This window comes from Hyperolius riggenbachi, chromosome 6 (assembly GCF_040937935.1).
Source record: "Hyperolius riggenbachi isolate aHypRig1 chromosome 6, aHypRig1.pri, whole genome shotgun sequence".
NCBI classification, from domain to species: Eukaryota; Metazoa; Chordata; class Amphibia; order Anura; family Hyperoliidae; genus Hyperolius; species Hyperolius riggenbachi.
The window spans coordinates 287,835,490-287,852,328 of NC_090651.1; the positions used below are offsets into that span (position 1 = coordinate 287,835,490).

The 16,839-nt window shown below is 41.7% G+C and overlaps 1 protein-coding gene across 2 annotated transcripts in view; it reads left to right on the plus strand.

Moving 5' to 3' along the window:
• OAF (out at first homolog) overlaps positions 1-15,031 on the plus strand; it is a 94,139-nt gene extending 79,108 nt beyond the window's left edge. For both annotated transcript variants that reach the window (XM_068242871.1, XM_068242872.1), the window contains exon 5: positions 14,106-15,031. In XM_068242871.1, the coding sequence (XP_068098972.1) occupies positions 14,106-14,380 (275 nt within the window). In that variant the 3' untranslated portion in view covers positions 14,381-15,031. The remainder of the gene's footprint in view (positions 1-14,105) is intronic.
• Positions 15,032-16,839: the final 1,808 nt, after the last annotated feature.

The window sequence follows — 16,839 nt, forward strand, 5'->3', positions numbered from 1 at the left end:
CTGAAGCCCCGGGGGATCTTTAGTGGCTGACAGCGCTGGAATGCAGGAAGACCGGGGAAGACTCATTAGAATCTAGAGGCTTCCCCCTCCCAAGGTAATTACCTCATAGGAGCACTTTTTTATCTTACAGAACACGTTTAGAGCTTGATAAAATGTTAAAGCAATAGTAAATGTGTGGAAATCATTTTGAAACCATGTATCATGTAGTGTACTATTAAAATGAATGTGTACCGCTTTAAAAATAAAAAAGTCAGATACTCACCTAAGGATAGGGAAGGCTCGGTCCTAATGAGCCTTCCCTCTCCTCTCCCGGTGCCCGGTCCCGCGCAAGATCCCCCGTAGCAGTATTCGACCAGTTCGGTCAAATACTGCCACTTCCGCTGCCGAAGGGATGTTTCGGAAGCCTTCGGGAGTACTCGGACTCCCGAACACGGGCCGCTCCATAGTACGCATGCGCGAGCGCCCTCTATGATGCAATCACGCGTGAGTAGTATGGAGCGGCCCGTCTTCGGAAGCCCGAGTGCTCCCGAAGACCTCCGAAGTCCCTGCGGTGGCGGACGCGAACGGGGGAGCCAGCGCAGCACCGAGGGCACCGGGAGAGGAGAGGGAAGGCTCATTAGGACCGAGCCTTCCCTCTCCTTAGGTGAGTATCTGACTTTTTTATTTTTACAGCGGTACCCATTGGCTTTAAATATTTCTGTGTCAGGGGGTACTTGAGATAAACTTTACCATATCAGTACGGGGTTACCATATCAGGTGGTACAACCATATCAGTACAGAGTTGCCATATAAGGTGGTACAACCATATCAGTACAGAGTTACCATATAAGGTGGTACAACCATATCAGTACGGGGTTACCATATAAGGTGGTACAACCATATCAGTACAGAGTTGCCATATAAGGTGGTACAACCATATCAGTACAGAGTTACCATATACGGTGCTACAACCATATCAGTACAGAGTTACCATATAAGGTGGTACAACCATATCAGTACGGGGTTACCATATAAGGTGGTACAACCATATCAGTACAGAGTTGCCATATAAGGTGGTACAACCATATCAGTACAGAGTTACCATATAAGGTGGTACAACCATATCAGTACGGGGTTACCATATAAGGTGGTACAACCATATCCGTACAGAGTTACCATATCAGGTGGTACAACCATATCAGTACATAGTTGCCATATAAGGTGGTACAACCATATCAGTACAGAGTTACCATATCAGGTGGTACAACCATACCAGTACAGAGTTACCATATCAGGTGGTACAACCATATCAGTACAGAGTTACCATATATGGTGGTACAACCATATCAGTACAGAGGTACCATATAAGGTGGTACAGCCATATCAGTACAGGGGTTACCATATCAGGTGGTACAACCATATCAGTACAGAGTTGCCATATCAGGTGGTACAACCATATCAGTACAGAGTTACCATATACGGTGGTATAACCATATCAGTACAGAGTTACCATATAAGGTGGTACAACCATATCAGTACAGAGTTACCATATCAGGTGGTACAACTATATCAGTACAGAGTTACCATATCAGGTGGTACAACCATATCAGTACAGAGTTACCATATCAGGTGGTACAACCATATCAGTACAGAGTTACCATATCAGGTGGTACAACCATATCAGTACAGAGTTACCATATATGGTGGTACAACCATATCAGTACAGAGTTACCATATAAGGTGGTACAGCCATATCAGTACAGGGGTTACCATATCAGGTGGTACAACCAGATCAGTACAGAGTTACTATATAAGGTTGTACAACCATATCAGTACAGAGTTACCATATCAGGTGGTACAACCATATCAGTACAGAGTTACCATATAAGGTGGTACAGCCATATCAGTACAGGGGTTACCATATCAGGTGGTACAACCATATCAGTACAGAGTTACCATATCAGGTGGTACAGCCATATCAGTACAGGGGTTACCATATAAGGTGGTACAACCATGTCAGTACAGAGTTACCATATCAGGTGGTACAACCATATCAGTACAGAGTTACCATATAAGGTGGTACAACCATATCAGTACAGAGTTACCATATCAGGTGGTACAACCATATCAGTACAGAGTTACCATATCAGGTGGTACAACCATATCCGTACAGAGTTACCATATCAGGTGGTACAACCATATCAGTACAGAGTTACCATATATGGTGGTACAACCGTATCAGTACAGAGTTACCATATAAGGTGGTACAGCCATATCAGTACAGGGGTTACCATATCAGGTGGTACAACCATATCAGTACAGAGTTACCATATCAGATGGTACAACCATATCAGTACAGAGTTACCATATCAGGTGGTACAACCATATCAGTACAGAGTTACAATATCAGGTGGTACAACCATATCCGTACAGAGTTACCATATCAGGTGGTACAATCATATCAGTACAAAGTTACCATATCAGGTGGTACAACCATATCAGTACAGAGTTACCATATCAGGTGGTACAACCATATCAGTACAGAGTTACCATATCAGGTGGTACAACTATATCAGTACAGAGTTACCATATCAGGTGGTACAACCATATCAGTACAGAGTTACCATATAAGGTGGTACAACCATATCAGTACAGAGTTACCATATAAGGTGGTACAACCATATCAGTACGGGGTTACCATATAAGGTGGTACAACCATATCAGTACAGAGTTGCCATATAAGGTGGTACAACCATATCAGTACAGAGTTACCATATACGGTGCTACAACCATATCAGTACAGAGTTACCATATAAGGTGGTACAACCATATCAGTACGGGGTTACCATATAAGGTGGTACAACCATATCAGTACAGAGTTGCCATATAAGGTGGTACAACCATATCAGTACAGAGTTACCATATAAGGTGGTACAACCATATCAGTACGGGGTTACCATATAAGGTGGTACAACCATATCCGTACAGAGTTACCATATCTGGTGGTACAACCATATCAGTACATAGTTGCCATATAAGGTGGTACAACCATATCAGTACAGAGTTACCATATCAGGTGGTACAACCATACCAGTACAGAGTTACCATATCAGGTGGTACAACCATATCAGTACAGAGTTACCATATATGGTGGTACAACCATATCAGTACAGAGTTACCATATAAGGTGGTACAGCCATATCAGTACAGGGGTTACCATATCAGGTGGTACAACCATATCAGTACAGAGTTACCATATCAGGTGGTACAACCATATCAGTACAGAGTTGCCATATCAGGTGGTACAACCATATCAGTACAGAGTTACCATATACGGTGGTATAACCATATCAGTACAGAGTTACCATATCAGGTGGTACAACTATATCAGTACAGAGTTACCATATCAGGTGGTACAACCATATCAGTACAGAGTTACCATATCAGGTGGTACAACCATATCAGTACAGAGTTACCATATCAGGTGGTACAACCATATCAGTACAGAGTTACCATATATGGTGGTACAACCATATCAGTACAGAGTTACCATATAAGGTGGTACAGCCATATCCAGTACAGGGGTTACCATATCAGGTGGTACAACCAGATCAGTACAGAGTTACTATATAAGGTGGTACAACCATATCAGTACAGAGTTACCATATCAGGTGGTACAACCATATCAGTACAGAGTTACCATATAAGGTGGTACAGCCATATCAGTACAGGGGTTACCATATCAGGTGGTACAACCATATCAGTACAGAGTTACCATATCAGGTGGTACAACCATATCAGTACAGAGTTACCATATCAGGTGGTACAACCATATCAGTACAGAGTTACCATATATGGTGGTACAACCATATCAGTACAGAGTTACCATATAAGGTGGTACAGCCATATCAGTACAGGGGTTACCATATCAGGTGGTACAACCATATCAGTACAGAGTTACCATATCAGGTGGTACAACCATATCAGTACAGAGTTGCCATATCAGGTGGTACAACCATATCAGTACAGAGTTACCATATACGGTGGTACAACCATATCAGTACAGAGTTACCATATCAGGTGGTACAACTATATCAGTACAGAGTTACCATATCAGGTGGTACAACCATATCAGTACAGAGTTACCATATCAGGTGGTACAACCATATCAGTACAGAGTTACCATATCAGGTGGTACAACCATATCAGTACAGAGTTACCATATATGGTGGTACAACCATATCAGTACAGAGTTACCATATAAGGTGGTACAGCCATATCAGTACAGGGGTTACCATATCAGGTGGTACAACCAGATCAGTACAGAGTTACTATATAAGGTGGTACAACCATATCAGTACAGAGTTACCATATCAGGTGGTACAACCATATCAGTACAGAGTTACCATATAAGGTGGTACAGCCATATCAGTACAGGGGTTACCATATCAGGTGGTACAACCATATCAGTACAGAGTTACCATATCAGGTGGTACAGCCATATCAGTACAGGGGTTACCATATAAGGTGGTACAACCATGTCAGTACAGAGTTACCATATCAGGTGGTACAACCATATCAGTACAGAGTTACCATATAAGGTGGTACAACCATATCAGTACAGAGTTACCATATCAGGTGGTACAACCATATCAGTACAGAGTTACCATATCAGGTGGTACAACCATATCCGTACAGAGTTACCATATCAGGTGGTACAACCATATCAGTACAGAGTTACCATATATGGTGGTACAACCGTATCAGTACAGAGTTACCATATAAGGTGGTACAGCCATATCAGTACAGGGGTTACCATATCAGGTGGTACAACCATATCAGTACAGAGTTACCATATCAGATGGTACAACCATATCAGTACAGAGTTACCATATCAGGTGGTACAACCATATCAGTACAGAGTTACAATATCAGGTGGTACAACCATATCCGTACAGAGTTACCATATCAGGTGGTACAATCATATCAGTACAAAGTTACCATATAAGGTGGTACAACCATATCAGTACAGAGTTACCATATCAGGTGGTACAACCATATCAGTACAGAGTTACCATATCAGGTGGTACAACTATATCAGTACAGAGTTACCATATCAGGTGGTACAACCATATCAGTACAGAGTTACCATATAAGGTGGTACAACCATATCAGTACAGACTTACCATATCAGGTGGTATATGGTGACCACAGGCTATCAAAAAGGGTACATACCAATGACTTGTTAAGAAACACAGATCTAGGACCATAGAAACTATGCCACTGGAAATGCAATTTTATAAATAAATCTCATTAGATCTCAATAGACAATTGGAGATACATGTCCTGTGAAATCACAGCTTTATCAATCTACCCACAAAATAAAACTTCAGGCTAGGTGCACAGTGGTCAGTTGCATAACTTACACGTTGTGACTGTGAACTGCAATGGAGACTGGCCATAGACTTTATTCTAGCTGGCTGCATGCAGACTTTGTATTAATGTGATCAGTTACAATGCAGTACTGTGAACATGCCCATAAAATTGTATGGGCAGGGAGCTGACCTGCAGAATTTTTCTGAAACTCAACTGACCATTGTGAACAGGGCCTCAAACACATATGTGGGTCCGGTGTCTTCACAGTTTACTGAATAAGTGTTCCAGTAGCAGATACGGCTCCAAATACTGCATCCCAGATATAGAGGCAGCTCTGCTGGGAATATAAATCCCATCTGGAATGAGTACGTACATGTCAGCAGCACAATAGTGCATTATTGCTTGTGTAAACAAGCTATTTCTAATTGCCATTAGCAACAAATCCTGTCCCCCATTGCTTTCATGTGGCTTCCTTTTGTGTCTAGTCACTGCCAGAGTTTTGGTGGACATTACATTATTGTATGCTTTAGATGGGACGTGTAATTTCTAATCAGCCAGGTCATGACATGCTGAAGCCAGAATTTGGATAGTCCCTTGTTTTCAATAAATGGTCTCCTCAGTAGATATAACGAGCAGTAAAGCTAAATTTTGATAGAAGCTATAATGAGCTGTACACACTCGGAAAAAAATCAAAATGTAAAGAATAGTGTGCTACAGTTTCTGAGCAGGGATCTCAGCTTATAGGAAGAGTCTTATAAGTCTAAGAGCACTTAGTGCTGTTAAAGAGGAACTTTAACCAAGGACTGAACTTCATTCCAATTAGTAGCCCCCTTCCCATAAGGAATCGTTACCTTTTCTCGAATAGATCATCAGGGGAGGGTCTGTATGGCTGACATTGTGGTGAGCCACCTCCCACAGTGTGATGTCATGACCATGGTCCTGACAGATTGCTGTCTGTGAACCTCATTGCATTGTGGGAAATAACTGTTTGTTTTTTTCCAACTGCCAAGCAAGCATTATCTCCCTCTGTGCATAGAACTCTCAGTAACAAACATTCTGATGTCACCACCTGTAATAAATGTCAGAATGTAAATCAGGGAAAGGAAAGATTTTACAATGGGCAAACACTGACTAAATAATTTATAAATAAATATTGTAAAAAAAAAAAAAAAAAGCAATTTTATTTGTTATTTTTACTACAGGTCCTCTTTAAATTTAAGAGGGTTTATACTTTTTCCACATGTAATAAGGTAGCTCAAAAAATATGAAAATAAATTACATAATAATGTGAAAACTGTACAACGTATGTACTTTGGTTCTGTTTGTTTAGTATTACACTTTGTTTAAAGTGTTAGCGTACTTCAACCTAAGTGTACTTCCAGTAGCATAAAATGAGCTTCCGATCAATAATGCAATATACTTCTATTATTGATTTAACTCTCATTTGCCATTGTTTACATTGCTCACATGACTCCAGTCACCTGTGTATGTGTGTTTGCTGAAGAGCTGGGGAGAGCTGGAAAGTGGTGTACAGAAGATAGATTATGCACAAAGGGAGCAGCAGTCTGAACAGTTAAATACAAAGGTGGGAAGAGGAGCTAAATGATAGATAAAACAATGTTAACAGCTAAAATATTAAAGGGATATGCGACTTACCTCAATGACACATTCATACACATATGAAGTGTAATTACGTACAGGCAACGCATTTTGTGGGTCCAACACCCCCTTCCTCAGGCCAAATACAGTGCCAGAAATGTATCTAGAGCCAAGAACAGAGCACCTCAACATTTGGTCCCCCGTTGTTTCTGTGTTCTTCTTTTTATGGTGTTAACAGTTAACAGTTAAATGTGCATTTTCCACAGCTTATTACATTTGCAACCCTATTCCGATGTTTTTTTTTCTATTTACAGTTCAGCATTTTTTGTATGCATTCTTTTTGGCGTGATTTTCATGTGATCATTGGTTTTCACAGAGTGATTGCATTTGCATTTTTTCCAATTATTCATTAAAAAAAAAAAAAGATAATCGCATAGCATCGCATTAGGTTTGCGGTTTTCTTTCGCTCCCATAGACTCCAACCAAAACACAGGAAAATGCAGCGGGCACAACATTTGCATTTGGGGTCAAATTGAATTTCATCAATGGAAACCGAGCATTATGATTTTAATGATAACTATGGTGCCCTAACATTTTGTGAATCGCAAACAAGCTGTAAAATGCAGCAAATTGCACACAGTGGAAAGCGATCCTTACATTACCTTTTTGTAGAATGGATCAGCACACTTGTAGTTTGTTGTTTTTTTAGTATAGACACAGAGTATTTCAGCTTATTCTATACATATAGGGGGGGACATGTCAGGGGGGTAAAATGAATGATGTAAGAATACTTCATTGAGGATCGCTATGCCATTTTAAGACATTTCAAGCACATTTAAAATGGTATGAAACTAAATTTTTTGCTCTAAAACATTGACGGAAAAAATTATTATAAAACATACAAAGTGTGATCTAATGTCATTTGAAAGCATATTTACACTTCACTGAAGCTAATTGATAACCTTTCCAGCTCCATGACAAATGATCAGATTATCTTGTAATTAAGTGATTTCTGTGCAAACAAAGTAAAGAAAGTTCACTGCCTCCCTCCTGGATACGACAGAAGATTTGTCTGAATTTTTTTACATAGCTCCGTACAGTTCAAGTACAGCTAAAGTATAATTTTGGATGTGAAAGTCAGTTTTATCAATTAGCTAATGAGTGAAGTACAGGTATGAGTATTAACACTTCTAGTAACTTCAAAACTATCTTTTTTTTTTTTTCCAATTTTGTTGGTGTTTAATGCCTTAGACCAGGGCATCCCAACCCCGTCCTCAAGTACCACCAACAGTGCATGTTTTGTGGACATCCACAAAGCTAGTTAAAGGCATCATCAGGGAAGAATCAAAAATCAGCGTTACACACCTGGGGCTTTCTCCAGCCCCTTGCAGCCGCCTGTCCCATGCTGACTGCTCCATTCCCTGCCACCGACCCGGGCTCCCCGCACTCTGTTCAAGGTCGGCCTTACTGCGCCTGCGTGAAGTGCCGCGGTCAATCATGGCCACGTTGTCCGCGGCGCTTCACGCAGGCGCAGTAAGGACGACCTCGAGGTTGGCCTGAACAGCCTGCAGGGAGCCCGGGATGGCGGCGGAGAGTGGAGCGGTTAGCGTGGGACAGTCGTCTGCAAGGGGCTGGAGAAAGCCCTAGGTGAGTAACGCTGATTTTTTTTTTTTTTTCTCCCGGATGATTCCTTTAATCAGTTTTACTGAGACACAAATTACTTCACGAATTACCTTGTGGTTTTCTGCAAAACAAGTACTTTGGCGGTAGTTGAGGACAGGGTTGGGAAGCCCTGCCTTAAGGTGCGTACACACATGCGACTATAGTCGTTTGTAATGATCGTTCCCCGATCTTGACCGACGATCGTTAAAAAAAATGAACCACCGACTATTAAGGCAAACGACGAACGAGCCAAATCGCTACAAAAGAAAGTTCTGTCTCGGCGGATTTTAACCAACGACGATCGTTTGCAAAAGTAGTACATCGTTGGAAACGGTCGTTCGTACTAGGCTTGACATGCGCATTTCACTATTTCTCTGTAAAATTTTTCATTTTTATGCGCAGGCGCAATAGTTGCTTTACGTGATGTAACGTTCGTTCTAACGATCAGATCGTTACACACCTTTTAAAACTATCTTTACTTAGGTCGTTCTTTCACCAATTAAAAGTTCGTTCGTCGTTCTCAACGAACGATCGTTGTCGCATGTGTGTACGTAGCATTAGACCATAGATGAATTTGTAGCTTTATCCTACTTTAAAGCAGACCTAAATTCTTCCACGGGAAAGGAGGAAAGCACTGAAAAGTCCCACCCTGTGTGTATTTAGAGATAAACGCCTGTCTAATTCTCCCTCATCTGCTTATAATGAGCCACTGTAATTTGAGCTGTCAGCTCTGTCTGATATGTGCCAAGGGTGCTGTGCTGTATATAAATACAGGAGATTAACGGTTTCTCTCCTCCCATGAAACCAGGAAGTAACCACTCTGCAAAATCTCAGGAGTTCGGTTTGCTGCAAAAGAAAAAGTTTTTTTTTTTCTCGTCCAGAAAGGCCGAACTGGTTAAAGATTATGCTATTGCTTATCTTTCAGAGCAGACAGGAAATTCTGTGTTTAGAGCCGCTCTAAAGTGGCCCTGAACTCTTGCAAAGTACAGAAGAAAAACAGAGAGAAATGCACCATGTGTATTTAGATAGTTTAGCCTGTCTAATTCCTCCTTATCTATGACTTATCAGAAGTTGTAACTTCACTGTTCTCCCCAGGCTCTTTTAGCCGGGTGCTACACCCGGCTAGTTTTGGCGAGCACCCGGCTGTCATCGGCTCACCTCCTACTCTGCTGTAAGCAAAGTTATGCAGAGAAGTGCCGGCCCTGCATTTTCTCATCTCGCCGCACCCGGCTACTTTTTCATGCCACTTGGCTGGAACAAATTTCTGGGGAGAACACTGAACTTTACTCCTTTTACTATGTCACCTGACTGCCTCAGCAGAGATCTCATTTGGAAACAAAGAATTTTAACTAAAGGAATCTGCTTCCATGAAAGCAGGAAGTAGAAGCCCTGTTTAACCACTCCCCCTCCACTGGGGTGAGTAACTACATCCCTGCAAATTCACATAACTTCTTGCAGAGGCGTAGCTACTACGTCCCTCCCTGCCGTGCACTCCCGCTCGCTCCCCCCCCCCCCCCCCTCCTTACTACCACCGATCGTTTGCCGGGAGAACCTTGCCCCGTGTGAATGAACGCCACAGTCTATTACTTACACATCCATGCATAACTTCCTCTTTGTGTAGTAATACTGCGCATAGGCAAGCTATGTGCGAGGGCATCTTGGGGAAATATTTTAAATGTTGCAATAACCAGTACAACTGGGCAAATAAAATGTGTGGGTTTTAATTAAGGTAGCATGTATTATTTTAAAGCTAATGATAAATGAAGCAAAATTAGCAAAAAGTATCCCCTCCCCCAAAGAAAGCCTAATTGGTGGCAAAAAGAAACCACCAAGATATAGATTTTGTTGTGATAAGTAGTAATTAAAAAGTTATAGGCGAGTGAATGGAAGGAGCAATGACAGGTGAAAATTGCTCTGGTTTTTAGGGGAAAAAACCTTGGAGGGGAAGTGGTTAAAGGTTATTATGCTGTTGTGTATCTTTTAGATCAGAGAGGAAGTTCTGGGTTTATGTCCGCTTTAAATAGAAGTACACAATTTAGAGAACAGACACTACGGAGGGATTAAAAAATAGTAAAATACAATATAAAGAAATGGGGAATACAAGCTAGGGGATATATGAATTCATAGCATTGTAGTGGTTTTTGTTGTAGTTATAAGGGGAGATAGCCCTGCCCAAAATGAGCTTACAGTCTAAGGGTAACTTAAAGGGGAACTGAAGTAAGAGGTATACGGAGACTGCCATATTTATTTCCTTTTAATCAATACCCGTTGCCTGGCAGCCCTGCTGATCCTCTGCCTCTAATACTATTAGCCATAGCCCCTGAACAAGCATGCAGCAGATCAGGTGTTTCTGACTTTAAAGTCAGATCTAACAAGACTAGCTGCATGCTTGTTTCTGGTGTTATTCAGATACTGCTGCAGAGAAATAGACCAGCAGGGCTGCCAGGCAACCGGTATTCATTAAAAGGAAATAAATATGGCAGCCTCCATATACCTCTTACTTCAGTTCCCCTTTAAGAGCCTGATAACCGAAAACCAAATGATGTGTCTGCTTTGCACTCATCCTGCACCCTGTTCTAATATCGTCTGTTGGATGTAATGGTGAGTATTGCTGAAACCTCCATCCCTGCCTGACAGTGTTGCTAACAGTAGTAGATTGGACAGAAATATGTGTTTTATTGCATCACACAACCATCTCACATAGCCTCAGCATTACCATGTTAGGATCCATGGACACAGCTGGGTTTCGTTTTGGTTTTACAGCTCAGTTTGTCATTGCTTTTCTCAGCACAGGTAGCTGCTGGAACTAGAGAAGTCTAATAGGAGAAACCAGTTCATGTGCAAAGATCCTTAGAGCAGCATATGGTGATGTACCGGCTTGAGAAAGGAAAACAAATAAAGGAAGCAGATGAATTCTGCAGTTTTGTTGTACAGCGTGTATAAGCAGACTAAACACAACATGTCCCTTTACACGGTGTTTAGACTTTGCAGCATTTGTCAAATACTGATTTTACTGTGGTCTCCAGATGTCTGGAGAAGATTACTTGTCTTTGCCAATATTGCTAATTTTTTTTCCCCTATTAGGGCTGGAATTTGGATTTATGACTTTTCAGCATCCACTTTCTCGGTAGTTATAGGTCATTGTCAGGCACGCAGGCACAAACCTTTTCCTAGACTTGTGTAGACCAGGGGTGTCGCACTCAATCACATAAAGGGCCAAAATCTAAAACGTAGTCTAAGTTGTAGGCCAAATTGTTAATCAAGATTTAACCTTTATTAAGCAGTCTCGAGCTAAGTGGCGCATCTATGATGACGGTTGGGGGCCTGATTCTCCCCCTTCTACAGAGTAGCGCAGTGTAGCAGTTTGCTACATATGTGCCTCCAGTGTTGCTTCGGGTCTCCTCTGATCTCCCTGACAGCCATATGTGCTAAGCTGCATATCTCTGGCTCCAAATACATGTCCCGAGATATGGTAGTAGAACTGAGACCCGACACATTGCTGGAGCAGGTAGATGTTACACCCATCTGCTGCGCTACTCTATAATGTGGGGAGAGGGTGGAAGGGAGAGGAGGTGTGTGTTTTTTCAGCCACATGAGGAGGTTTGGATCCCAGGAGGGGGCCCCATGCAAATATTGCTGTGGGGTCCTCTGGGTTGTTGCTGCACCCCGGCTCAAACTGACAGTTTTAACCTGAAACTGTCACAGACCTACTCCTCTGGGTGGGAAGGCAGTGTGCTGTTCTTTCACTGCTTACAATGATGCACATTTGAAGCTCTCAAGGGCCACGTAAAATGGCTAGCGGGGCTGCATTCGGCCCGCAGGCCTTTAGTTTTACACCTGTGATGTAGACCCTCAGGTGTAAAGCTTGCTTTCCTCTCTGTGCAAGCTCCTTGATGAGTCCGTGTCAAATTATTATAAGTGCCTGGTCAAGTTCCCCATTCATTAGGCGCTCCTGTTCCATAGACTTCCACAGATATACACTGTAATCTTAATGCTTCAGCCTGTGCTGTATACTCTTGTGCCCTGAACAGAAACTGCTACAACTTAGCTTGAATCCACTGCCAGCTATATCCGCTGAACAACTTCAGATCACATGACTAGAGGTGAGCAGCTGGTTCTTTTACAAAATTAATCATGAAACAGAATATCTGTTTCCATCTTGGTGAGATTTCTACAGATGTTCCTTTTTTAAAAAATTCATAATTCTGTCCCAAATACTACTGCAGTGACATCCTGTCAACTGAATTTTTCCAGGCATTGCTTCCTCTCCTTTCAAATCCCATCCTATTCATACCTAGACCTCTGGCAGTTGTGCCACCTGAGTTTTCAGAAACGGAAGGATAGTTTGTGCATGTGTAGTTGTCTTGTACGATATCGGGGTGTACTCCTTTCACCCCTGAGGCGGGCACCTTGTGCAGAGGAGCTACACCGCTTTCAAACCATGGCAAGGCCCTTTGTCCAAGTGGTGGGTACAACAAGCCTCTTCTCCACCTCCAATGCCCAGGAGGAGGTGGAGTTCTTTACCGACACGTCACTAGCCTGCAGGCTAATATTGCTCTCTGTTAATATGAAGGTGGCCAGAGGGACAATGCTGTGCACCATAAAGGGTGAGAACAATAGTGTTGGGCCATGCTCTGATGAGATTATCTGATAGGCCGAATCTCGCTGTCTCATTGAGGGTCAGGGGCCGCTGTATACATGCTGGATTCTCGGAAGAGTTGACCCCGAATGTCCGCCTTGCCCAAGAACAGTCATAAGGCTCGTACACACGTCTGACGGTAGACAACAACAGGTCCGTCGGCACCTCCCGCTGGGCGGGTTTTCAGCAGACTGTACAGCGTGTGTACAGTCTGTCGGCGGACTGATAAGGCTGTTTCTGAGCGATCCGCCCGGCGGACCGGTCGTTGCCTTCCGTCAGACGTGTGTATGAGCCTTAAGACGCATACAAGGCTTTACTTGTATTACAAATTAAAAAAGACCTATTACAATTTTAAAATCAAACTAAGTTGCTGAGAATTCCCCCAGCTGTGCAGCTATTGCCAGAGCTGTGGAGTCGGAGTCGGGGCAATTTTGGGCACCCGGAGTCGGAGTCGTTGATTTCATAAACTGAGGAGTTGGAGTCGGATGATTTTGCACAAAATCCAAAGCCCAGTTAAGTGTTAGACTAAGGAGTCGAGGAGTCTGGGCCATTTTGGGTACCCGGAGCCGGAGTCTGAGTCGTGGTTTCATAAACTGAGGAGTTGGAAGATTTTTGTACCGACTCCACAGCCCTGGCTATTACAACTCCGGCCTGTCTGATCATTTGTATGCATATATGTTTTATAAATTTGTGACATATTTAACTATATGCCTTATTGTCTTACTTGCCATAAGAATTGTGTAATATCAGAGCATCCATAAAACAAACACTAGTTTTGTGGCATAATCACGTATACATTCTATAAAGCAACAGATAAATAACAATCTTCTTTCTTTCTTTCCTTTGTAAGGTGTTGATGGATCCATGTTTGAGATTCTTCCTCAGACTAACTCTGTGCCTGCCCTGCACCCCTGCAAGTATTGCTCCCATGATTGGAAACCCTGCATTTGCTCGTATCACTTAAGTTTGGAATGGGTACCATGCAGTTTAAAATATTGCAAAAGCCGGGACTCATCAGGCAAGACCACATCTTACAAATGTGGCATTCGCAGCTGCCAAAAGGGTTACAGTTTCCACTTCTACGTGCCTCAAAAACAGCTATGCCTTTGGGACGAGGAGACCTAGTAATCTGCCTTTTTGGTTAGACCTACACCAGTGTGCCTGTTTAGTAAAGAGGACCACAACTTCTTGAGATCCAACAAATTCATATGCCTTACAATGACTTCTGTACTGTGAAACCTTAGGATCATGTAAGAAGTAGACTTTGCACATTTACATTGCCTTTACATTTTAGTAACTGTTGAGAAGAAAGCGGTTTATCCTTTTTTAATTGCACAATGACTGAACCTTCTCAGCATCTTCATGTGCCTTACCAGGAGTATGAATTTTCTTAAGCCCCAGTAAGTATTTAATTGTATCACAAGTAGGTACCAACCTCTGTTAGGACTGTACTGAAACAACCAGTATTATTTAAACAAAAATGAAAAGAAAAAAGAAAAGAAAAAAAATGGGGGAAAAAAACTGTGAACGTGTTGGAATGAAGCCTTCCCTTGACAACAGGGCCAGTACTACAATACACTTAATGCCTTTTCCTGGTTCCTCTGGCAACAGTGGTTAATTGTCACATATGATCCCTTTGCCGTCATTCTATTTGATGTCTTTTGATATAGTACAGATATTTTTTTAATGAAGAAGCATTTTTGTATAAAGACATGGTAAAAAGAAACCTTTGAACAAACTATTTATCATTTGTAAAATAAATGATTTTAAAGCAGATTATGTGTACTTCTTGTCCTCTAAGCTTGTTCCTCTGCAGCAGGCTCGGAGTTTTCAAAGATCGACCTGCCACACTATTACAGAAGATAAGGGTCTTAGAACACATCCTTGTGTTACAACATGGCATTGCTAAAGGACAACTCCAGGAGGTGTTGAAGTTCAACTAAACTCAAAATAGATCAAGGCAAGTTCTAAAAGCTCATTTTATTTCCTTTCTAGAGTCAGCCGTGGGTGGGTCAGTCAGGTGTGACACCCAAAGTAGGAATAGCAATAGATGCAAGGCTACGTTTCTCAGCACCCTCTTATTTCAGTACACATGGGGATATTCTAGTGTAATGGGGAGAAATAGTAAATACAAGACCAGCAATCATATATTTTCTAATCAAAACATGCCTGCATACCATAATGGCCATGCATCCAATTACTAAGCGGGTCCCAGACATCAGCCATAGTGGCACTGTTTGTTTGTTAACTTCTTTGTCCTTGTTCTATAATATACAAAAGATGCTTTTCCTCATCTCTGGTGTCCAGGAGGAGGTGAGGGTTATTTTATGGTAGAACTGAGTAGACAACTTCAATAATAAGCCCACTTGTAAGTGGTGGCATTCATTCATTCATTTTTTATTTTTTTTAAAGCTGTGCATATTTGCAATAAAATGTGTTTATTCTGCATCAACTCATAATTCTTTGCATCACATTGACTCTCCCTACGGGGAGGAAAACGGAGGGAAAATTTCAGGGCTAGGAATGTAAATGTTAGAATAGATCAAGGTTGGATGGTTATTGTCAAGGCTTTGTTTGGGTTAGGCTAGGTTTCTTGATTAGGATTAAGGAAGAGAAGCAGTTTATGATATAATTAATATTAGCATGGGCTGTAGGTTAAAAAGGTTAGGGTTAGGCATCATTTGAAAGGTGGTGGTTAAGGTAAGGCGCAGTTTGAAAGGGAATGCTAAGAATTAAAGTTAGATATCAGTTACAGTTAACAATATTGTAAAATAGGACACGATTTTATAGCTTTTTTTCAGGAGATGATTCCTCTTTCACTGTCATCTCTTAGTGTAATTTGCCTTCTTAAAACAGAAGGTACAGTATTTGCTATTGGTATTTAGCAGGGATTGATATGGCTCTATTGGGGTAGTACTTGGACCAGACTAAAAGAATACCCAAGCAGCTCAGGGTGACCCAGGATCAGTAGGAAAATATAGGGGACTAAAAGAGACCAAAAAGCCCTCCTACTAAAAAGCAACTCTCAGGCCCCTTTTACACTTGCATTTCAAACCTGCATTGTGTTACTCTATTTTGGCGCAAGGGGCTGCAAAAGCAATGGAAGTCTATGGAAACTGTCACATTTATTGTGGTCCGTTGCGCCGGAATTGACCGATCCGACGCAAGGGCAGCAGCAGACTACCGCAAGCACTGCACTTAAAGCGGAATATAACCCTGCATTTCATCTTTGCTCTAAAACATTATTTACAGCATATTATATGCAACCAGCCTTTTTTTTTTTTTTTTTGTGCTAGACCAGCATTCGAAGGGTTACACACAGAGCTTGAAAGTTCAGTGCAGTGAAATGTGGACGCATCCGAAGTTGTAGATTATCTTGTTTTTACTTAAATGTATCAAGTGAGGAATGTGACACATTCTCTGACCGTGGAGAAGCAGCTCGACACAGAGATTCAAAGCATGTCTGCCTGAATGAATGAATAAAAAACAGTTATTAATAAAATGCAAAGTCAGCTCACAAAGCAAAAAAACTATATACTTTTGGGAACCTATAATTTCTAAATGAATAATAATACCTATGCACA